At 37.7% G+C, this 24,852-nt stretch overlaps 1 protein-coding gene across 2 annotated transcripts; it reads left to right on the plus strand.

Moving 5' to 3' along the window:
- Nucleotides 1-90: 90 nt before the first annotated feature.
- On the plus strand, nucleotides 91-24,545 carry ypel2a (yippee-like 2a). Of its 2 annotated transcripts, XM_053645274.1 has the most exons (5): nucleotides 91-639; nucleotides 9,984-10,222; nucleotides 20,955-20,998; nucleotides 21,164-21,272; nucleotides 23,887-24,545. In XM_053645274.1, the coding sequence occupies exons 2-5, from the start codon at nucleotides 10,115-10,117 to the stop codon at nucleotides 23,974-23,976; spliced, it is 351 nt and encodes a 116-aa protein (XP_053501249.1). In that variant the 5' UTR covers nucleotides 91-639; nucleotides 9,984-10,114; the 3' UTR covers nucleotides 23,977-24,545. The 2 variants fall into 2 exon arrangements, with proteins under 2 accessions (XP_053501249.1, XP_053501250.1); XM_053645275.1 differs by lacking the exon at nucleotides 91-639 and having other exon boundaries at nucleotides 9,972-10,222.
- The last annotated feature ends 307 nt before the right edge of the window (nucleotides 24,546-24,852 follow it).

Raw genomic sequence — 24,852 nt, forward strand, 5'->3', positions numbered from 1 at the left:
TAAAAAAAAGAGAAAGTTTTATTGATATTAACTATTTACTTTCACAGTGATGAAGCGAATTGTGGTTTGAATTGGGTGCAAGAACTTGGCAGATAGGGTAAAACAAGCAATGGTGGAGGTATTTTTACATTTCCTCCCTTAACTGCTAAAGGACAACAATATAACCATGTTATGAGGAGACGTCTAAGAGGACTCGGATCTGAAATAGGGCACTAAAGCTATGACCACTGGGTGGGGGTGGGGGACGGGGGCAAAAACTAATTTAAACAAACAGAAATCCAGATCCTGTCAATTAGCCTCGGTTTAATGAAGTATGAATCAGGACAAAAATGCAGATGTAAGCTTTTGTTTCCTTATTGTATTGGCTGTTTTATACTCTTGATTGACCAATCAGGATAGTGTTGCTAGGCCGCTGCTTTTTATCGGTTGGTTATCCTGCCTGTCATTCAAAATGAAGGCGGTATATTAAGCCAGTGCGCCACCGTGCTGTACGTATTTACAGTGTACATTTATAGCCATGCAGGAGTAAGGGCGATTTATTGAAAGTTTATGTAATACAAAGGTATAGCGACTTACTGTGCGTAAATTTGGACTTTAAGAAGAGCAGAGACTGCGACTGAAACAGTTTTCCATTCTGAGGTACGGTCAGTCAAATTAGTCTTCGGAATTCAGTAGCATTTTGTACATTATTGTGACGTCTTAAAGTTTGGTATAGTTTTAATGGAATAATGTTGTTGTTTGATAACTCACAGTTTGTGACAAAGTAGCGTTTATGAAAGTGGATGCGTAGATCACGAGTCGATATGGACGCAGGGTTCATTACGGATACCGAGGCTGTGCTTAAAATAGCATCTGCATCGATTGATAACGTAGAAGTAAAAGTATAAATAAATAAACAGGCTAAATAAATTGCATCCTTTATGTGGAAGCGCACTTGGGGATGACACCTTGCTGTAGAGCCCCAGCACCGTGGTCACGGTTAACTGCAGTAATACAGCGCCTTCATTTCTTACACTAATAAACTTTAAGTGCATATTTTGTTAGTTCTGATTTATGAATTCAGATTACACTTGCAGCCTTTATTCAAAAGTTGGCCACTCCGAGGAGTGAAGCCAGGCTAGCCAATCTGATTTGTAAACATTTTTAGTGTTGTTTTGGTTTTTAATATTTTTAACATATTCCACTGCTTACAAGACATGAACATGAATTACTTGTTTATTTACTAATCAGTAAAACACCGATGGCTATATTTTAAATTACAATTAGACCATTAGATTTAAAAAAATATATATTTTTAAGGAAAATATCTGGGAATTCGTGTGGACAACCTGTGATGATTCTTATTGTGTTAATATTCTGTAATAAGACATAAAAAAAAAAAAATTCACGTTGTCTTTAAGTTGTAGAAATTTCTCAGTGCTAGCAATTGTAATGAAATGAAACATGCATATTGCTGTTTAAAAATATAAATATAAAAGAGTGTGAAGTAAATGGTATTTACAGTTATATAGATGCCAGGGAGGGGCACGTTTGTCTCGCACCCCCGGGGTCGGGAGTTCGAATCCTGTGTCTGCCGTGTGTGCAGAGCTTGCATGTTCTCCCCGTGCTTCAGGGGTTTCATACTCTGGTTTCCCTCTCCAGTCCAAAGACATGCGTTGTATGCTGATTGGCATTTCTAAATTGTCCGTAGTGTAGGATAAGCTGGATGAATAAATACCAGAATTAGGTCCACTTAACAATCCATCCATCCATCCATCCATCCATCTTCTACCGCTTACTCCTTTTCAGGGTCACGGGGAACCTGGAGCCTATCCCAGGAAGCATCGGGCACAAGGCAGGGTACACTCTGGACAGGGTGCCAGTCCCAGTTAACAATATTAACGGTATATGATGATGTGTGCACAGTTAAATGGTCTGAGAGGAGGATTGTTGGCCAGAGGAAAGAAAGAGAGAATATTTCTGTCTTTTAGTGCTTCAGTAAACACTATGGATCTGAGACTGATCTAGGATTGAAAACAGTCGGTGCATTTTTTTTCTCTCACAGAATTGATGTTAATCCTGTTTTGTGCTTCCTTCTCAACAAGCTTAAATAACTTATCTGTATGATTCGTCCTGACATATAAAGATAGGAAAGCATACACTTCCTACAGTGTTCTGTCATTTTGTATGAACAGGCCACAATCAAACTGTCCTGTTGAAAATAGACAGTTTTTTTTTTTTTGTATTTTCCTGTCACCTTACAGGCTTTCAGTTAATTTTGTGTCAGTCTCAGCAGCAAATCTGACAAAACATAATGGCCTTGCTGGACTGCTTAAGTTAAGTTGGTTGGGATGGATGGCAGTGACCAAGGTGTCGAGTTATTTAAGCCAACCATCTTGCATAGGGTTGCATTCAAAAGAAAGTCTTGCCATTATGTGAGCACACTTCAGTCTGCGTGACACAAATCAGATAATGGGATAGACAAGGTGCAGCAGATGCTCATGGGGACTACTTCTGTTTGGGTAGCATTACAGCTTTTTATTCCGTCTCTCTCAAATGTTATGAAGGATATTAGTAAAACTGGATATCAGACTGGTGTGCTAAATTTATATATAATAAACAAAATCCAGTGAGAGAATGTACCCATCATCTTCTACATTTTAAAGTACAAGATGAATTAAGCTTTTACATTATCAAATATTTTGCCAAAGTTTTCACTTTGATCTAGAGTAATATATAAAGATGATTCAACCCCAATTCCAAAAATGTTAGGACAGTATGGAACAAGCTAATAAAAATAAAGAGGAGTGATTTGTAAATGTATTTTTACTTATATTTAAACAAAAAACTTACAAAGACAATGTATTTGATGTTTTACCTAATCAACTGCATAGTTTTTTTAAAATAAACATTTATTTAGAAATTGATGCTTGCAACATGTTCCAAAAAAAGTTTGGACAGGGGCAATTTAGGATTAATAACGATGTGGCAAGTTGAAATAAAAAGGTGTTGTGAAACGGGTGAGGCAATCATCTAATCATAGTATATAAGGAGCCTCCAAAAAGGGCCTAGTCCTTCAAGAGCAAGGATGGGTCCAGGCTCACCAATCTGCCAACAGATGCATCAGCCAATAATCCAACACTTTGGAAACAACCTTCCCCAAAGACAAATCGGTAGGATTTTGGGCATTTCACTTTCCACAGTGTACAATATAATTAAAAGATTCAAGGAATCCAGTCAAATCATGGTGTGTAAAGGGCAAGACCGATCTCCGATCCCTCAGACGTTGCTGTCTTAAAAACCATCATGATTCTGTAATGGATATCCTGATGTGGGCTCGGGAACACTTTGGTAAACCCTTGTCATCAGCACCATTCGCCACTGCATCCACAGATGCAAGTTAAGGCTTTACTATGCAAAGCAGAAGCCATACATCAACACTGTCCAGAAGCGCCACTGACTTCTCTGGGCTTAGTTTCATCTGAGATGGACAGTAGCACAGTGGAATTGTGTTTTGTGGTTCCGACAAGTCAACATTTCACATAGTTTTTGGACAAAACAGCTGTCGTGTTCTCTGGCCCAAAGAGGAAAAGGACCATCCAAGCTGTCATGGTATGGGGGTGTGTCAGTGCCCATGGCGTGGGTAACTTGCACATCTGTGAGGGCATCATTAATGCAGAAAGATATGTACACATTTTGGAGCAACATATGCTGCCAAACCATGAATTACAAGCGCATGGTTGCGTAAACAGAGAGTGTGGGTGCTAGCATGGCCTGCCTGCAGTCCTGACCTGTCTCCGATTGACAATGTGTGGCGCATTATGAAGTGCAAAATAAGGCAATGAAGGCCCTGTACAGTTGCACAGCTGAAGAAATATGTAAAGGATGAATGGGGGAAAATTCTGCTTGCTAAACTTAACCAACTGGTGTCTTCAGTGTCAACGCTTAATAAGTGTTGTTAAAAGAAATGGCGATGTTACACAGTAAACAGTCAACTGTCCAAACTTTTATGGAGTGTGTTGCAGTCATCAGATTTGAAATGAGTGTATATTTTCAACAATAATTAAATTCACAAAGTAAAACCACAAATAATGTGTTAATGTGTTTTCAATATAGTACAGGGTTAATTGAATTTTCAAATGACTTTTATTTACAGTATTTACATATTGTCCTAACTTTTTCGGAATTGGGGTTGTACTACCCAGATAAAGACAGTGTTGAGACTGTTGTATCCCTTCTGACTGCAAATGCTATTGCTGTACGTTTGGTTCTAATGTACGCCTCATATCACGTCTTTAATGTGTGCATATTCAAAGTATATTTCAACCTTCCCCGTGAAAGCACCATGTAACAAAAAGTTTCTTTTTAAATATGAGCTTGCCCTTTTGCAGCTGCATTAATTAGTTGAGCTCTAAATGACCAAATGGACACAATGATGGCTAATTATACTCAAGAGCCTAATTTCAACCAGCTGCTCAACCAAAGAGGCAAACACAAAAGCTGCTGTATGGAGTATTTTGTCTCCACTCCAGACCTTATGAATGCTTCTAATCAAAGGCATGGGTTAAGTTTACATCTGATATATCTGGACTCATCCATAGTCAAGTATAATCATACATAACTGTTTTTTCATAGTAATTATGTTTATGTAATGTGACATCATGGAGTTTGCTGAGCTCATCCATGTGTTTTGTTCTCATACTGATTGGATTAATAACATCAGCAGTGCTGTGCTGATAGCGTTAACACTTGTTGGACCACAGGACTGTTTGTTTGTTTGATAAGCCAGGCTACAGAGTCTAAAGAGAGATATTTTTTCGTGATGCAACATACTGTGGTCTTAATACAAGTTTTTGGTCTTTTACCAGTATACTAGAATTTAGAACAGGGATATACATACGTTTTTCCAACCATGGATGAAATTTTGAGACTTCTCAAGTATATTAAATATATTAAAAATGCATTTTATTTAATAAACTATTCTGAGAATTAAAACACCTTATTTTTCAATTTGGCATGAACACAGCTCAGAGAGAGGACAGTTAGAGAGTAGGGGGCAGAGCTGCAGCAAAAAACAAATGAGAGAGAAAAAAAACAGACTGAGCTGGTCTCCTTCCCTATTAATGCTTTGATGTTAATTACCCTATGAGTGTGACTGCTAGCTAGTAACTATAAATAGTAAAAAAGACAACAAACTGCTGCATTACCAGTCCACCAATTTACATTACCAATGTAAATTCAGTTAGGTGGTCACATGAGTTTCTAACATTAGCATGTCAGAAATGCAGTCACCACCTACAAAGTGGACAGACCACTTGAGTAAAGTGATGTTGCTCAATAGCAGTATCATGGACTGAGTTCCTGAACTGACAAAATACTAGGGACTATTTTCCGTTGCTAGATCGCATTTATTGAGAGCATACATGTCCTGTTCCATCATTCAGTAACTTGGAAGAATCTATTTAAATACACTCAGACAAGACATTTTCAGCCAATACTTTGAACACTCTTTCAGCTGCCTCACACTGCTGACTGTATACCAACTGCAGGCACACAATTTCATCTCCACTTCTTTTTTTAAAGAAGCTGAAACAGTGATTTAACACAGAAATTCTTCATATAAATGTTAATAAATGTCTTGAGAATTAAGTAAATAGCAAGTGTAAATTGGATATAGTCACAACAATAATTCTAAGGTGAATATTAATTATATATTACACATTACAGTTGTGGGCCGAACGGGTTGTGCAGTGGACAGCATTGCAGCCTTGCAGCTGAGCTTGAGTCTGAGCTCAGGTTAATCTCTGTGTGGTGTCTCACATGTTCCCCCCTTGTCCGTAAGTTTCCTTCATGTGGACAGACTTTACATGAAGGATTTTGATTGCCGTACATACACTCCATCGTCCACTTTATCAGGAACACCTGTACACCCACTCATTTATGTAGCTATCCAATCAGCCAATATGCACATACAGTTCATATTGGTTGTTGGTACCAGATCGGCTGGTTTGAGTATTTCAGAAACTGCTGATGTCTTGTGATTTTCACATACAGCAGTCTCTAGAATTTACACAGATTGGTACAAAAAACATCTTGTGAGCAGAGGGTCTGCAGGCTGAAACACCTCGTTGATGAGAGAGATGAGAGGAGAATAAACAGACTCGTTTGAGCTGACAGGAAGTCTATAGCAGAGGTGGGTAGTAACACGCTACTTTTACTTTGTTACATTTACTTGGGTAACTTTTTTTGGGGGGGGGGGTAAAAAAGTATGTTTAACTGGTCATGCTTATACTCTTACTAAAGTTAATTTTTAATCACAGAAATGTACTTTTACTTCGCTACATGCGGTGGTGTTAATGAATATATGTAGTTTTTATCGTTAGTTTATATCATGTATAATGAGGTCATGAGTCTCGCGATACACTGCAGTGGTCTGAATGCGGACGCAACAACCGCTCACTTTTTTTTTAGCAGAGGCAGGACACACATGCATGCTCACACACACACACAATCACTCACTCTCTCTACACACATACACTTTCTCTTCTGTTCTGATCCATAGTCTGTTCTTTTGTTTTCTGTTGTCTTGTTTAAATGCAGATGCTGACAAGTTTGTGTTGTTAACATGTGAAAATAAAGACAGTCAACTGTTGGGAAAATGTTTGTTATTTTGGGATGTGTGTGAGATTTTGTGTTGAAAATGATGGGTTATTGTACTAATCACATGACTGGGATATGCTGCTTCATCTCAAACCCAGGTTTTATATCATATATAATATGTCCAATTTAGGTGAGTCTGTGCCCATTATAGCCTCAGATTCCTGTTCTTGGCTAACAGGAGTAGAACCCAATGTGGTCTCCTGTTTTTAGCCCATCTACTTCAAGGTTTGATATTTGCTGAGATGCTTTTCTGCTCACCACAGTTGTACACAGTGATTATTTGAGTTACTATATCCTTCTTGGCAACTCAAACCAATATAGCCATTTTCCTTTGGCCTCTCTTATCAACAAGATGTTTCCACCGACAGAACTTTGCACACTTAATGTTTTTTTTTATTTATCTTTTGCAACATTCTGTGTAAATGCTAGAGATTGTTGTGTGTGAAATTTAAACATTTAACATTTAAACCAGCCCTTCTGGAACAAACATCCATTCCACACTCAAAGCCACACGCCTTTTCTTCATTATGATGTTCAATGTGAACATTAACTGGAGCTCTTGACCGGTATATGCATGATTTTTTTGCATTGTGCTGCCCCCACATGATTAGATCTAATCAGTTTAGGCTGATTAGATCACTGCATGAGTGTGCAGGTCTAAAGGTGTTCCTAATAAAGTGGACAATTAATGTATGTTTATATTAAAACTAACTAGTAAAGAGAGATTCATTTGTATAAGTGTTTCCTTTTATAATTCATTAATATAATATTATATAAATGAGTGTACTGATGGCAAACGTCTTCAGTGATGTCATTCTAAGTTTATTAATGTACAGGGGCTATTTACCGTAAAAGAAGAAATGTATCAAAATTGGGTGCCTTGACATTGTAGTGAAAACATGCAAATGAAATAAGAATCGCATAAGAATTTCTATGGCTTTTCTGGACCAACTGACCAGTGTCATTATCCACATTATTTACTGCCCTCCTTGGTAGACAAGGATGTTTCTTGTAGCATACAGAATGTTGCCTCTCAGTCTTGCTTATCATACTGTCGTAGAACACCATTGTCTGTGATAGAATATTGGCTGTCCTTGTATATCTCATTGCATAATGCCCATTATATTATTTGTCTTACTACCACTCAGTGTCCTCAGTTCAGCTTCAGTACAAAACATTGAGAGTAATTTTATTGGCTGTGTGTGTGCGCGCGCGCGTGTGTGTGTGTGTGTGTGTGTTTATGAATAAGCAGGGGTGAAAGTAAGTTAAAGCCACACAATCAATCTGCATATATGTGCAAGGGTTTCTTGTGAAAAACTATTCATAGCTCTTTTTTTTTGGCTTGTTCTTCATTGTACACTTTAAAAAAATCTAGTTGAATTTACTTGATTCAAATGCGTATATCAGTTCCATGTGATTGAATTGAGTTAACTTAACATAATTTGTTTTCGTGTATACAAAGTGATTTTATCATGTATTTTCAATGGCCTGAATAAAACTCCACACTCACACCTGAGCTGGGGATGTAATTAATTTATATACTTAATTTAAATAGTATAGGTATAGTAACTGTCAGTGCCAACATTACATTACAGCATTTGGCAGACACCAGAGCGACTTAGAATTATCCAGAGCGACTTAGAATTAACTCATTTATACAAGTGAGCAGTTGAGGGTTAAGGGCCTTGCTGAAGGGCCCAACAGTGACAGCTTGGCAGTGCTGGGATTTGAACTCATAACCTATCAGAAGTCTTAACCGCTGAGCTACCACTTCCCCACAAGATTTCATAATGTTTATGTTAATACCGTGTGAACTGATCACACTCACTTTACATAATTAAATCTCATTAATTAGAACATTGTTTTTTTTATTCTTATATTTTTATTTCAGCTCAAACAAACAATCTCCAGTTTCATTTCTATTGAACTTTTCTACTGAACATTTCTACTGAACATTTCTTCTGAACATTTCTACTGAACATTCCTGCTGAACATTCCTGCTGAACATTTCTACTGAACGTTCCTGCTGAACATTTCTATTGAACGTTTCTGCTGAACATTTCTATTGAACATTCCTGCTGAACATATCTTCTGAAGATATCTTCTGAACATATCTGCTGAACATTTCTGCTGAACATTTCTACTGAACATTTCTGCTGAACAATTCTGCTGAACATTTCTACTGAACATTTCTACTGAACATTTCTGCTGAACAATTCTGCTGAACATTTCTACTGAACATTTCAACTGAAAATTTCTGCTGAACAATTCTGCTGAATTAGAACATTGTTTAACTTAAGTTTAGCATAAGCAATGGAATCATGTTTTGATGAGAAGCATAATATTTTTATGTATGTATATTTTTTCTTAAATCCAACTACATATTCCATTTTTTTCAGTAAAGAGGATTAGGACTTGTTTATTAGTCTAGGCCTATTCTAAGGAGCTAATGACTAAGGTCTGGTTCACACGTACTCTGTTGCTCTGCACTTATATAGTGCTTTTTTAACCTTAGGGGTTCCAAAGCGCTTTACACTGGTTCTCATTCACCCATTCACTAACACACTCACACACAGATTGACACCAAAATGTAATTTCACCATAAATGCATATAATTAAAGTTAAAATTATACTACTGTTTTCACAGTCATCTTATTACTTTAAGTCCAGGGTAAAGCAAAGAAAACCACAACACTTACCAGGAGTTGCAAAAATATCTAATGCGGTCAAAATTATATCTAAATTATATATTTTAGATATATAAATATATATCTAAAATATAGGGGGGGGGCACTCACATCTCAGCAGAAAGCGTCAGGAATCACGTGACAGGCTGGTGTTCGGAGAAAGTTGTGTATGACCCGCAAGATTTCTTGTATAAAGATTTAAATACAAAAGAAAAGACATGGGAGGCAGTTCCCTCGGCTGTTTGTGTTGATGGTAAGTTTTCATTTAAAATGTTTGTGATATGACCTTTTCATTTTAGAGAAGTACCACGTTTAAATGTTTTGCCACTTGCTTGAGCAACGTAATATATAAATCTATATAGAAGTAACAAATGGAATCTTATGTTGTTTATATGTATTGTGTTTAAACATGAATACGCCTATGAAAGGTTGTATTACTGCATACGTACTGCAGACGGATCATGTGTGAAACAGGCGTAAGAGGGTCTAGCATGACTTTCTGGAGTCCTGAGAACCTTCTAGTCAATTGTTTAGAACCTTAAACTGCTGGGCTACAAGTGCCCTATCAACACACACACACACACATTCTCTCTCTCTTTCACTCAGGGTAGTTCATAATTATTAGCATGTCTTTTGTGTCCCCTTCCTCCAAAATAGGTGTGATCTCTCCTCTTTTGAGTAATCTCACGGCTCCCACCTCTGTGCTCCACTGCTTCCCCTGCAAGCCATCCTAGGCTGATCGGCCATTCCCACTGCACTCCCGTGTTGTCTCACCTGCCACTGCTGCCATGACACGCTCTAAGACCTTTCAGGCCTACTTACCCAACTGCCATCGCACATACAGCTGTATCCACTGCAGGGCTCATTTGGCCAACCACGACGAGCTCATCTCCAAGGTCGGTACCAGCCCTTTTATGTTGTTTTGTCCTTTTTATTTGTTGTTTTTTTGTGATTTAACTAAGCACATGTGTATACTAATTCAGATTATGGTAATAACCTTTAATTATGGTTTGAGATATTTCCTTATATTGTAATGAACAAAAACATGTCTAGACACATTGACAAGAAAGCAGTCAAATTGTCTCAGAGACTTCATTCATGGAGACAGTACTGTCTGCCTTGTTTTTCAAATGGAACAAACGTTCACCAAACTCTTATAGGGAGAACAGAAATGTGGGACTACCCTTTGCTGAGGTGTTTGACCACAGTTGCTGTTCAAAACCTGCTTCATTCTCAGACAACTCAGGGGGCACAGAGGTAGTGACAGCATATTTATAAACTCAGCAAAAAAAAGAAACGTCCGTTTTTCAGGAGACTGTATTTTAAAGATAATTTTGTAAAATCCAAATAAGCTTTACAGATCTTTATTGGAAAGGGTTTAAACAATGTTTGTTCAATGAATCATCCATGCATCCATTTTCTATACCGCTTATCCTACTGGGTCACGGGGAACCTGGAGCCTATCCTAGGGAGCATGGGGCACAAGGCGGGGTACACCCTGGACAGGGTGTCAGTCCATCGCAGGGCACAATCACACACACACTCCCATTCATACAATACAGACACTTTGGACATGCCAATCAGCCTAACATGCATGTCTTTGGACTGGGGGAGGAAACCGGAGTACCCTGAGGAAACCCCCGCATCATGGGGAAAACATGCTAACTCCGCACACACACAGGGCCACAGTGGGACTTGAACCCCCAACCCTGGAGGCATGAGGCAAACACGCTAACCACCAAGCCACCGTTCATCCCGGTTCAATGAACCATAAACATTTATTGCACATGTACCTGTGGAATAGACCTTAAGACCCTAAGAGTTTACAGGCGGTAGGCAATTAAGGTCACAGTTACAATAACTTAGGACACTAAAGAGACCTTTCTACTGACTCTGAAAACAAACAGAGGAAAGATGCCTGGGGGTCCTGCTCACCTGTGTGAACATGCCATAAGCCAGCTGCAGGGAGGCATGAGGACTGCAGATGTGTCCAGAGCAATAAACTGCAATGTCTGTAATGTAATGTTTACATGGACAGCAGTAATCTAATTATTGACCTTAATCTGAGTAAGATAATAATGTGATTAAAATGTTTACATGAGTCGCTTTTAGAATACTCCTGTCATGTACCCGTTTTACATGTTATAGGACATAATTAGATTATAGCACACGTCATTACGTCACTGCGCCACGCCGTCTGATGTCCCTCCAGAATTTCACGTATCATCATACACTTCGTCTTCGTTATGGTACCGTATACAGTTTTGGGTGTTTTTATTTAATTTTTTTTACGAACGCTTTAAGTGCAGTTAATTAATTGTCATGCTATACGTGCTAATAGACAACTGCTTGAAGCCGTGGGCTGCGTCCTAAACCGCATACTTACCTACTATATAGTAGCCGAGATACATGCATTTTTCCCCACTACAGACCTATAGTAGGCAAGTATGCGGTTTGAGACGCAGCCGAACTCTCTTGTTCGCCGTAAAACGTAAAACTGCCGTGTGTGATCGTGTCCTGTCGCAAAATGCGGTGAAAACTCTCACACGACGTTCATAATGTGATTAAGGTGTCTACATGTCTGTAATACACGTCCATAATGTGACTAAAACAGGAATACTCCAACTGTCTTAATTCAATTAGAGCTTAATTCGAGTATGACCTTAATTAGATTAAGGTAAGTAAAAATTGCTGTTTACATGGTAGTTTCTTAAAGTATGGTCTTAATCGGGTTAAGAGTGGATTATTGTTGTCCATGTAAACGCAGCTACTGACTGTTAATTTTAATAATGACACCCCCCCCCCAACTTGTTCAGCGACTCATTATTCCATTTCTGTTCATCAAATGTCTGTGAAATTTGTTCAGTTTATTTCTCAGTTGCTGAATCTTTTTATGTTAATAGAAATATTTACACATGTTAAGAAATTTCTGGAAATAAAAGCATTTGAACGTGAGAGGACGTTTCTTTTTTTTGCTGCGTTCATGCCAGCTGTTGTCACGTGTTATAGGAGGCTTTTCATCTCATATTTTTTTTTTTTACCTCTGGGCTCTTTGCATTTATTGCAAGGTCATTCCATCACAAGTGTTCCAATACCGGTTGCTAAGCTCTTTTTTGAGTGATTAATTCTTATGTATTAGAATTGCAAAACCACCATTTTTTTTTTTACTTGATTTAACCATTGTCCTTATGGACATTTTTGGTTTTTTCATTATTTATTTATTTTTTTAATCATTTTGTGTGTGTTAATGCAAACAGCATAAATTTTGAAAAAATTGTGTATTTTTATTGGAAATTGGAATAATATTTTACCCTCAGTTGCTTTCATAAATCTATGTCACGAATCGTGACGGTGCAGAGATAGGACGGATGCAAGTGCAGGATGAACAGTTGTTTATTTGAAAGAGAGACAGGCAGACAAATCCAAAACGTGATCCAAAACGTAATCCACAAACATGCAAGAGGTCAGGCGATTGGCAAACAGGTATACACGGGGCAAGGCAGGAATCTAGGTCGTGGTCACGGAAAACAGGGTCGATAAACAAAACAAGAAACGAACTATGACGAGGGACTGGAAGCGGATAATCCAGCGCGAACTAACTTTAAACATGGAACGTGACTATGACTACTATACGAATTAAACTAATTCTAAACATGGCCCGTGCCTATGACCACGATACGAACTTAAACTAACTCCAAGATAATCTTCCGCGTTGTGTGCTGGGAGGCGCGCGGTATATATGCGGATATGATCAGCGTCTAAACTGCTAGCAGCTGAGAGCAATACAGACACACGTGAATTCCCAGCCAATGACGGAACAGGGAGGAGACATGACAGAAACATAAACAAAACACACGTGTCCAGATGTCACTACGGTCAACAACGGAAAAGCAGGTGCTCGCGCATTCGCGCTTAGAGGGGGAATCGTGACAATTTTAAACTAGGTACACAAAATAGTTACACTCAGGACCTTAAGGACAAAAATGTCCCCATTGAAACTCATTCAAACTGCATTATTTAATCCTCGTGACGTTTAAGCACAAAATCATGCATTCTGTGATAATAGGCTTTTATTTTGTATCAAATCATGGAATTAAAAAAAAAAGGTTTAGCCTTTGGGGAAAATACATGCTTTTACTTTTTTTCTGATTCAGCTGTATTATAGAGCACTGCAGACCAACTGAATAAATGATACAGCTATAATTGTGTGTGTGTGTGTGAGTGTGTGTGTGGATATCAGAGTTGTGGTTTGTATGTGTGTACTGAAAAGTTTGCGTTCGTGTGTGTGTGTGAACAATTTGACAGAAAGAAATTATACTGTACTGGAAATCACAAATCCCACCCCATGTATATGAGTCAAAGAAGGTTACTGAGCTGAAGATTTTTGCATTATGTAAAGAAACCAGCATTTAAAGGGTTAAAATTCTGACAATGAATGTTTGTTAATTATGATCAGAATTGATGCTGGTAAAAAATCGGTCAGTGAAAGTGGAAAATATATATATATATATATATATATATATATATATATATATATATATATATATATATATATATATAATATTTCTATGACAGTTTTTTGACATGGACATTTTTGTCCTTTATAGACCTGGGTGGTGGGTTGTTGTGGTTGTTTTTTATCTGACACTGCATAAAAAATATAAATGCATCAAAATTAATGTTGTTGTTAATCACTGACATATCAAAGATTGTAATAATCAGAGAAAAAAAAATCTGCTCAGCATTTAGTATATGGAAAATAATATTTATTTATTGTTTTCATTAAAAAACATCATCTGTGTAATTATGTAAACAAGCCAGCATTTAAAGGGTTACAATTCTGAAAATGAATGAATGTTTAGTAATTATGATTAGAACTGATGCTGGTAAAAAAAAATTGACGTCCATGAAAGTGGAAAAAAATATGAATATATAATATTTTTATGTTTTCTTTGGATATGGACATTTTTGTCCTCTATGGACCTATGTGTAACATTGATGCACAAGGATTAACTACGACGGTCATCTTTGTGTCATGTCACACAACAAATTTTGGTTATACAGCTGTTTATGGAAACCTCAATATCTCAGCTCAGGATGGTTCTAGATCCTTGGAACAGAAACAGAACTCTAGCGCACATTACAAGGTACATGAAAATGTAGAAACATTTAGCATATTCTTGTTCCTTAGCCTTAGGATTTAGGTCCAAATGTAATGCTCAAGATTGCTCACAGTTCCACATTTAGTGTCAGTTTATAATGAGAAGGGTTTGAGTCTTATTATTATTATATTAGGGGGAACCTAGGTAAGTATAGTGTGCATGCAGAACAATTCAGATTTGACACTTCTCTTTTTTGTGGGGGTGAGAAAGTGCTTTTTTTAAAAAAAATTATTATTCATGATCTATCACATTGTTTAGCTCCAACATCCAAACTTACCTGCCTGTAATTTTCTAGTAATCCTGAAGACCTTGGTTAGCTTCTTCAGGTGTGTATGATTAGGGTTGGAGCTAAACTTTGCAGGACAGTGGACCTTGAGGGCCAGATTTGAAGAACCCTGATCTGTCATGTTGGTACAGTTGGCATGCATAAATAGATTTATCCAAATATGAAATTACACTGTTCAGTTGGGTGGTTTAAAAATGAACAGTGTCAAACAGAACTGTGGTGTTGTTTCTACTGTGATAAAAGAAGTAAGTGACCACAGCTCATAAGTAGAAGGAGAAACACAACCAACTGTTGAGTGGTGAGCTATCATAGCAATTGTAGTGCTAAGCCATCATAGCAAAACTGTACATAACAGTTGCATTTCAAAGCCATCTTCATGGTTTTTAAGTGGAACCATAGTAATATTATTGCTCTTTAGGCTGTCCATGTGGGGCCATCCTCATGCAACAGTGAGTGATTTCCAAATGATGAGAACTCCAACCAGAAGTAGGGCATCAGGATGGATCAGGCAGTTCCGGAGAGCAGAAGGGGTCAGGATCACTGGTATCTCAGGGGTGTCATGTGTAACTCAAAAGAGAGACAGACAGAGATCATTAAGTATGCTAATTGTAGCCTAATGACTAAGGACAATGTACTTTGTGTGCAGAGTGTAACCAGGGACTCTGGCAAGACAAGCTGTGACAGCATAACTGAAATGGAGAACCAGAAGGTAGCACAGACATGAGGGCACCCTGGGACATAAAGCAGCCAACCACTCCACTATCAACAAACCTTTGTGAATGTGTGAGATTGGTAGGCGAGAGGATCCAGACATCCCAGTTCACCACAACACTCTATGCCATTGATTGAACCCTCCAGAACTGCTGCTTTACCTAAAAAACTATTCACAAAAGGCTTAACTTAACAAATGTGTTATCACAGCCTAGACGTAAACACTGAGACTGTGTATTGGAATGCTGTTCCATAACTGTGGGTTTGTAAGAGAAAGATCTGCATTACAGTAATCCAACCTAGGGGTAACAAAAGCATGAACTGGTTCTTCTGCATCGTGTAGTGGCATTATATTTCTTATCTTAGCAATATGATCTGAGATGAAAGAAGGCTACCCTAGTAATATTATCTATCTATTATAAAAGAAGACCGCTTAGCATGCGTAACGCATTCACCATTCCATTCAAACAATACTGCGCGAAGTACACAGCAACACAAGGGGTTTAAATGACAACCACAATCAAACTAAAGCACCGACACCTGGAGTAAATCAAGACACACCCTCGAACATCAAACAGTGCTTAAACAGGGGGAGAACCAAAACAAACAAAGGTGCGTGTCCATATCCAAGAGTTTCCTGCACGCGCGCCCTCTAAAGCCGCTTGTGCATGTCGACGCCGCAGTGCCATCTGCTGGTGGGAGCGTAACACAGAAGCTTTTGATTCAGGAATTTTGACCCGCTGATATAGGAAATAAAAGCTGAAATAAATCTGTCTCTTAGCTATAATGTTGAAATTACCTCTTATGGAAATAAAGTATATACTCTGATTTAACACAATAAATGTATGGTAATATGAAATGTGTGGAGTTGTGAAATATTTGAGTGTTTTTAGCGTAGGTATGTGCAAACTGTTGGCCTCAGATATATGTTTTTAAACCATAATATTATGGCGTATATTATGGCATAATATTTTGGACAGTTTCACTTAGGGGTGTACTCAATTTTGTTGCCAGCAGTTTAGACATTAATGGCTGTGTGTTGAGTTATTTTGAGGGGACAGCAAATTTACACTGTTACACAAGCTGTACACTCACTACTTTACATTGTAGCAAAGTGTCATTTCTTCAGTGTTGTCACATGAAAAGATATAATCAAATATTCACAAAAATGTGAGGGGTGTACTCACTTTTGTGAGATACTGTACCTTTATATATATGGCCAGTTATTACTTAACTCACTATTTAAATTTAGGTCATTTACAGCTTTCTTGTTGCAACACTGGTTAGTTTATGTACTTAAAAACAAACTCTAGCTAGCTTTTAGCAAGCAGTTCCCAAATTTTTTCATGATTAAAAAATATTTTTACATTCAATGGAGTCTGGCACATAAGTAACATGGATGGATGATAAATTTTGACACAGTTTGTTTGTGTGTGTGTGTGTGTGTGTGTGTGTGCATCCCTGCACATGTGAGTCTGAGGGTGGTGAGCAGAATGTGGGTCAGTGTGGCACATTCAAACATTTGTAGCACATGAAGGCATTAGGGGAAGCTGACTGTTTCTCAGAGTTTTGTTGGCCCCAGCAGCAATGATTGGAAATTACTGCCAATTATAAACCAGTGTCAAGCAGAGCTTCAAGTCATAGGAATCCAAATTATCTGAGAAATGGTTTTTAATTTAGTTTAACATGTGTGTTCTACATTTACTTTTGGTTCAGTCTTTGCTTTGGCTTCAGACCAGGGGTGTGTCTGTCTGTCTGTCTGTCTATAGATAGATAGATAGACAGACAGACAGACAGACAGACAGACACTGCCTTGTCAAAAGAAAAAGGCTCGCTGTTTGGATTTCCATAAGCAAATACTTAAGAGGCTATGATTGGATCATTATTGCAGTGATTAATGTGTTTTAGCTGGCAACAGTACTTTTAACCCTAACTGATGCAGCATGTAGCTTCTCATTTCTTAAACAACCATGTCAGAAGACGTATCCCCTGGTCGTGGAAAAGATGTTCCTGTGTTTCAGAAGGAGCAAATTATTGCCTGCATCAAGAAAACAACTAAGGAGGTTAAATTATTAAAACCTGTAAGAATAGTGGTGAACTCTGAGGAAGAAATGTGGTTGTAAAAATGAATGTTCAAAATCCTGAATGATGGTGACCGTAGATCTTTAAAACGTTTGGTGAAGTCACATCGTAAAAAGCACAGTAGAACTCATGGCTGTGTTTAATAGTGAAAGTAAGAGCATTTCCACATGCACAATGCCAAGAGAACTTACAGGATTGGGACTAAACAGCTGTGTGGCCTAATCAGATAAAAATGACTTCAGTTTGTTAGGGAGTATAAAGATTGGACTGTGGAACAATGGAAAAGGGTCATGTGGTCTGATGAGTCCAGATTTACCCTATTACAAAGCGATCAGGGTAAGAAGTGAAGCACGTGAAGCGATGCACCCATCATGCATAGTGCCTACTGTACTGTGTTATGATCTGGGGTTGCTTCAGTTGGTCAGGTCTAGGCTCACCATTTTATCCCATCAATGGATTTTTTTTCCTTCCTTGATGGCACAGGCATATTCCAGGATGACAATGCCAATATTCATCAGGCTCAGATTGTGAAAGAGTGGTTCAAGGAGCATGAGGGATCATTTACACACATGAATTGGCCACCACAAAGTGCTGACCTTAACCACGCTGAAAGTCTTTGGGATGCTGGAGAAGTCTTTACAGGGTGGTTCGACTCAACCCGTCCTCAATACAAGATCTCAGCCAAAAATTAATGCAACTCTGAATGGAAATAAATATTGTCACATTGCACAAGGTTGTCAAAACAATGCCACAATGAATGCACACTGTAATCAAAGCTAAAGGTGGTACAACGAAATTTTAGTGTGCAACTTTTTTTTGGCCAGGCAGTGTATAATATCATTGCAAAATTCTTTAACCTGATTCTTTAATAGTACTGTAAGGATCCACTCACTGGTCCAACGACAGTATCCAATGACGTGGTAGAAGGATTTCCACGTGTTCTTGTCTTTTTGAAGCGATGTGAATATATTTAAATTTGTCATTCCAATTCTGCTTGACTCTCTCTTAAATTAAATCTGACTCCAACTGTAAAAACCTCAATGTTGTATTTATTTCTCAGTTATTCATATTTTGATACTTTTGATCTTCTATACTTGATTAATTCTAATTTATTCTATACTTTAAATTGTGCTCGTTCATTCGGATTCCGTGTCGAGTCTCGCGCCGGTCGCATGCGCGGATCTCATGGTCACAAACTCGCCAGTCTTGGTCATTAGCCAGAGGTAATTGATTAATACTATTTAGACGACCGCCCTGTGCTCGCCCTTTCCTAAATAGCACTTTATTAGTCCCCTTAGATAGTAACACTTAGTTATAGTTACGTTATCTCTAGTCAGAGGTCATGACCACTAAATCTACAGAGACAGACCAATAATATCTAAGTAAAATTGGCTTTATATAATCATGCCATAGTTTCCTATGTACACGTTAACTAGAGTAAGATTACAATAACCAGAGGTTTAGACTAACCCCCTATTTAGACTTGGTCGTTCAACTTTATGTTGTCCTAAACGGGTATTTCATATCGAGCCTGTACACTCTAAGTACCCTTAACTAGAGCCAAGTCATTAGCCTGGTCTCTTAGTTCCCTTAGTTAGTAACACTTAATTACAGTAATGTTATTTCTAGCCAGAGGTCATGACCACTAAATCTACAAAGATAGACCAATAATATCTGAGTAGAATTAGCTTTATATAATCATGCCATAGTTTTCTATGTACACGTTAGCTAGAGGAATATTACAGTAATCAGAGGTTTAGACTTCATCCTATTTAGACTTGGTCGATCAACTTTATGTTGTCCTAAACGGATATTTCCTATTGAGCCTGTACACTCTAACTACACTTAACTGAATGCCAAATTGTTAGCCTGTACTAACCTGGTCGCAGATTTGCTGTAACAAGGACTTACCACAATTTACTAGAGACAATAATTTCTGAATAATTCAGAATATAATCGAGTCTAATAATTTATTTAACCAGGTATGAAAACATCCAAATCCAATACTACTATTAATAAGAAAGAATTACATTCAACATTACATTCCAATCAAATTCAAAACATAATAACACAACATAAGAGTGACAATACTTACATACCTGGTAGAGAAAAACTACACACAGTGATCGTGTGGGAGATCTGTCTAGAGATTCCCCGAATCTTTGGCCAGCTCTCCCCTCAATACCCAGACGCTCTGTGCGTCCACCAAAAGGTGCTGTTTGTGATTATAATTTGATGTCTGTGGAAGGATGTACCTTATTTACATACATGAGGTAATTTGAGTAAGGGACCCTGGGAGGGTATGCCTTTAATGGCATGTAATATTTTTATTTGAACTGCTGTTGAGGGAATGAGACCATATTTTCCAATTGCACTGAGAACTTTTGTATAATATGGTGAACATGTATAGCTGACATCTTATTCACATTAAAACATGTTATGTAACGCATTTAGACCTTGGGTGTGTTTAAGGTGATCTCAATATAGAGAAAGAGAAGGGTGTGGGGAGAGAGGAAGTGAGGATCTTCCAGGCTGACTCTGATGGAGATGCTAATTTTTGAGGTGATCTCAATACAGAGAAAGAGAAGGGTGTGGGAGAGAGAGGAAGTGGGGATGTCCTATCTCAGGTGTGGATGCTAATTCTGTGAGAGAAAGATTGTGTGTTCGTTCTCGAAGTCGTCCTTTGTCCTCAGAGAGTAGTTCTCTCCAGGTTCAGACATCTTGGCACCAGCCTTACAACACAGATATTGACCTCCACTCCCCACACCTTCAACTCTCCGCTTGGCATGCAGAGTGAACTTTCGTGTCAATATCTGTAGCTCTAGTCAAGGTATAGACAGAGATTACATGGGCAAATGTATTCTGCAAATGCAGGCAGAGAAATGTTAAAACCAAGTAAAAACAGAGTAAAAACTGTATAATTAATTAAACAAAAATAATATTAAGGAAAAAAGAAAGGGAAATAGTTTATGGAAACACAGCTCAGATTTAAATGTAAAACCAATTAAAGTAACATCATAGAAATAGAAACAATCATTTTGGATACATAAAAGATATAATATGTGCGCAAGTGCTATACAGTAGCTTCTTACTCAATGCATAGCTGAGTCCGGCCAATAAAGCACCAATAAAGCTGGAATCTTTTGATAAACAGCCATATGGCCAGGGACCTTTTGGGTCACTAATCACTGGCTTCCCTGTAGTTTGCATCCTCCTAGGGAAACCCCATCTGCCAAAGCTTTCAGTATAGCCATGATACAATATTTTTCCTTCGTTTGTAGTGTTTTATTGTTATGAGTGTTCTGTTGTCAGTATGTTTGAAGCCATTTACTTCAATAAGACAAAGTTGTCCCAGGCAACTGAATCAATATTTTTTTTTTCTTGCAGTCTTTTCAAGGTAGTCAAGGCAGAGCCTATCTGTTCAACTCTGTGTAAGTGTCTGTCTCTGAGTAATTTTTGTAACTCAATACAATTAGAGCATTTTTGGAATGTAATTTAATTGTCCACATGTTTTAGTAGCTGAGGCAGTATTAGCTTCATCTTTGCTTCATATTTTTCTGTTTTTAATTTTCCCTCTTTCTCTCCCCCACATTCAGAGTAAATATTGGTTGTGGGCCAGCAGAGGAGAGGGTGCTGCTTACAGGTCTCCATGCTGTGGCTGACATCTACTGTGAAAATTGCAAAACCACACTGGGCTGGAAATATGTGAGTGCCTGATAATGTGCTTTCATTGAGCAATCATGCACACTACAAGTCCACTTACACACATTCATGCATGACACAACCTTGACACCGGACACAAACGCTTCAGATAGACACACTTGTTTGATGAGGTCTGTCTTCTCACTTATCTATGAACGGCTGCATTCATGCTGCACTTGTGAGGAATGCAGCTCAAGCTGGAGATTTGCTGAGACATCTCTAAGAGAGATACTTTATTTATGAGGCTTAACATCTTCAGATATAGAAAAGAAACCTTAACTGAAAGGGAAAATGTTATTATGTTGTCCAAAGAAACTCACTGCACCTAGCTGTACAGAAAGTACAGAAATCACCATCTTCTTATACTAGCTGCAATGTCTCTACTTATCCAATACACTGCCATTATTGTGTACCATTATAATCATGATTGTAAACTACTGCTTTCTAAGTTGAAAAGTGCCAGGAAAGCAAAAAATGCGTGTGAAAAATGTGTAAACTTTGAAAACTATACTTAGTGCATGCTGATGGTAACAGAACTGACAGAACACAAACGTGAATGTGTAAGGAATAAAACACAACAGGGAGAGCTGTTTTAAGAAAAGAACAGTGGTACCGGTAGGACTTCAGCCACAAATGTTTTTGGGCTGTAGTTTTAATGTAGTACACAGCACCATGGTGGAGGGAAGGGGGAATAATAAACTGCCACGCAATCAAAATTCATGGAAATGGTCCAATATTATACTTTTTAAAACTACAGTATGTCTGAATCTACAAATAAGTGAAGCTAATGTTACATATTAGAGTGAGAGAATGCATTCATATTGGCAAGATGTTAGATAGCACTGCACAGCTAGCTAGTCTAACTAAGCGCAGAATACTACCTTTCAGGCCAGGTGATGCGATATAAAAACCATAACAATATGCACAATACTTACACAAAACTTTAAATTCACACTTCCACACTGCATGTAGTTATAAACTAATACAAACAAAGATACTAAAATAGTTCATGCTAATCTCCTAGAATGGCCCCAGGAAAATAATCAACAATTGGGTGGCTTGATGTGGCCCAACACAAAGCGGAGTGTTCTACCCACCCTGAAGTTGATTATTTTCCAAAGACAGCACATCCTGAAGTCTTTTATTCCTCTTATACCCCAGCAAATTAGCAACCATTTTAATTTTTTTTTTTTACATTTCTTAATGACATACACATCATCTTTTAAACTATTTATAAGTTATTAGCAAATGTTGTGGCATGTCTGTGAGAGAAGTTAGTTAGTTAACTGCTACAGTTCTTCCCTCACCAGCCTCCTTACATAAATGTTAAGTATACATCTCCACAAAAAGCTTTATCATGTCAACAATTTCACTTCTTTTTTTTTGTGTTAAATAATAACACGTTTTTAATCTGTTAATTACTAGACTTAGATTTACATGTGGAGCATCCCTGTGATTTAGTTGATAGTATAGAAATGATAAGTATCAGAACATGCGCATTAATATAAACCCATGATTTGAATTACACTATGGGAAAGGGTTGAATTGTAATGTATGTCCAGTTTAATAGGAATAATTGTATACTTATTCATTTGAGCAGTTACACAGAGCTTTGTAGATATTATGGATTATTAAGATGTTCTAATGCAGTTTAAACTAGAGATGCACCAAAACTAAATTTCTCAGCCGATACTGATAACCAAATATTCAGAGTCATATTGGCTGATACCGATAGTTCTGCCTTTTATGCCTTCTTTTAAATTAATAATAATTAATTCCACAATTCTGAAGGAAATGCAAATAAAACTTTATTCTCTCCATTTCAACAAGTTGTTTCACAGTAACTGATCTCATAAACAGAAAACACATTACTCAAATTAACATTAACACATGAACTAAATTCTGAAGATTAAAGTAAGATTTCTTAACTTATTGAATGTTATTAATTCATATTAACAGACTTAATTGACTGAATTTTAAAAAACCTCCTGTTAGGCTTCACATTCACTCACCACAAACAAAAGCATTTCTACATCATCACTGACATCAAACTGGAAATATATAATATAAACTTTTTATATATTAACATTAACTAGATATGAAATATACTACTCTACAAATATATTTTTCTGTGCAATACTTTTTTGTCAACTCCTTTGCATTTAAATCTTTCAACAGTGTACTGCCACTTTAATTCAGCGCGAGCAGCTCGAGCACCGTGGCAAAAATTTTTTAGATTTCACTGCTGCAGCGTCCGGTGTTAAATTTTAGCAGTGCAGAGATTACAGAGCTTACAAACTGCAGTTTTGTCATCATTCCACACAAGAGATATCATCTTTACACACAGCAAGAAATCGATGTGTTTTCCCGCCCTCTTTTGATTGACAGGATATAATTGGCCCTGAACATCAGATGTTTTTAAACTATCGGCCGCTAGCGTGAAAAATTGCCTTTATTGGACAATACCGATTATCGGCTGATACATCGTGCATCTCTAATTTACATCTGTACAGGGTAAAGTAGCTTAACAGCAACCCATTATTTTTGGATTCATGGCATAGTTTGACCAGATATGACTTAGGATTATAGATGACTATCTCTCTCTCTTCCTTATTAGGAACATGCCTTTGAGAGCAGTCAGAAGTACAAGGAGGGTAAGTTCATCATTGAGCTCGCCCACATGATCAAGGACAATGGGTGGGACTGATGCCCTCAATACCCCTGTGGACCTGTGGCATGAATGCATAGCTTGTTCCTGGAAACTCACCCCACTGACCTACATCCTGAGGATGTGATATATATCATCAGTGCTGTGCCTCTCCTGTGTGCACATGTGTGCGCGCATGTGTTTGTCAGAATCACATTAAGAATTTGCATTCTGACAGAGTTATTGCTATAATCAAGTCAGCAAACCCAGTGCATCCTTATAGCACATCCATGCTTGCATAAAGACCAGTGAAACCAGGTGGAATAGGTTTCACAAAACCCACTTCAAATCCACTTGCAGGCTTACCCAATGGCTGGACCCATGGAGAAAATACATTTAGTGTAACAACTTACACAAGTGACTGCTGAACATTTTACTTGAGACACAAAAATACTTCAACTGTCCATCAAAAGAACAGTTGCTTCTTTCTTGCTCCCTTTTCTTTGATAGATGGCACACAGTTTATTTATACGCGTATTTATTGACTTTGATTTCTTGTGTTGATAATGATCTTTGTGTTGAACTTGTAGCAGCTTTTTTCAGTAGTAGCGTCTTTATATTTCCTTTCTTTTCAGAATGTTCAACCTTTTTTCACATGTGTACTGATTGTTATATATATGGGTCAGTTATACATGGGTTCACCCTCCCCTCAGTATTATGGATAATTGGTTAATATTTATGATTGGGCGTGTGCTCTGTCTCTCTCTTTCTCTCTCACTGCCATCATCATCATCATCATCAACAACAACAGCAACATAATAATAATAATAATAATAATAATAATAATAATAATAATAATGTGATTAACTCTGATTTTAGCACAGTCCTCCTGCCTAAATCAGATCAGACCAGTAAGATCACCAGACATCACAGAAA

The sequence above is a fragment of the Ictalurus furcatus genome, chromosome 16 (assembly GCF_023375685.1).
Source record: "Ictalurus furcatus strain D&B chromosome 16, Billie_1.0, whole genome shotgun sequence".
NCBI lineage: Eukaryota > Metazoa > Chordata > Actinopteri > Siluriformes > Ictaluridae > Ictalurus > Ictalurus furcatus.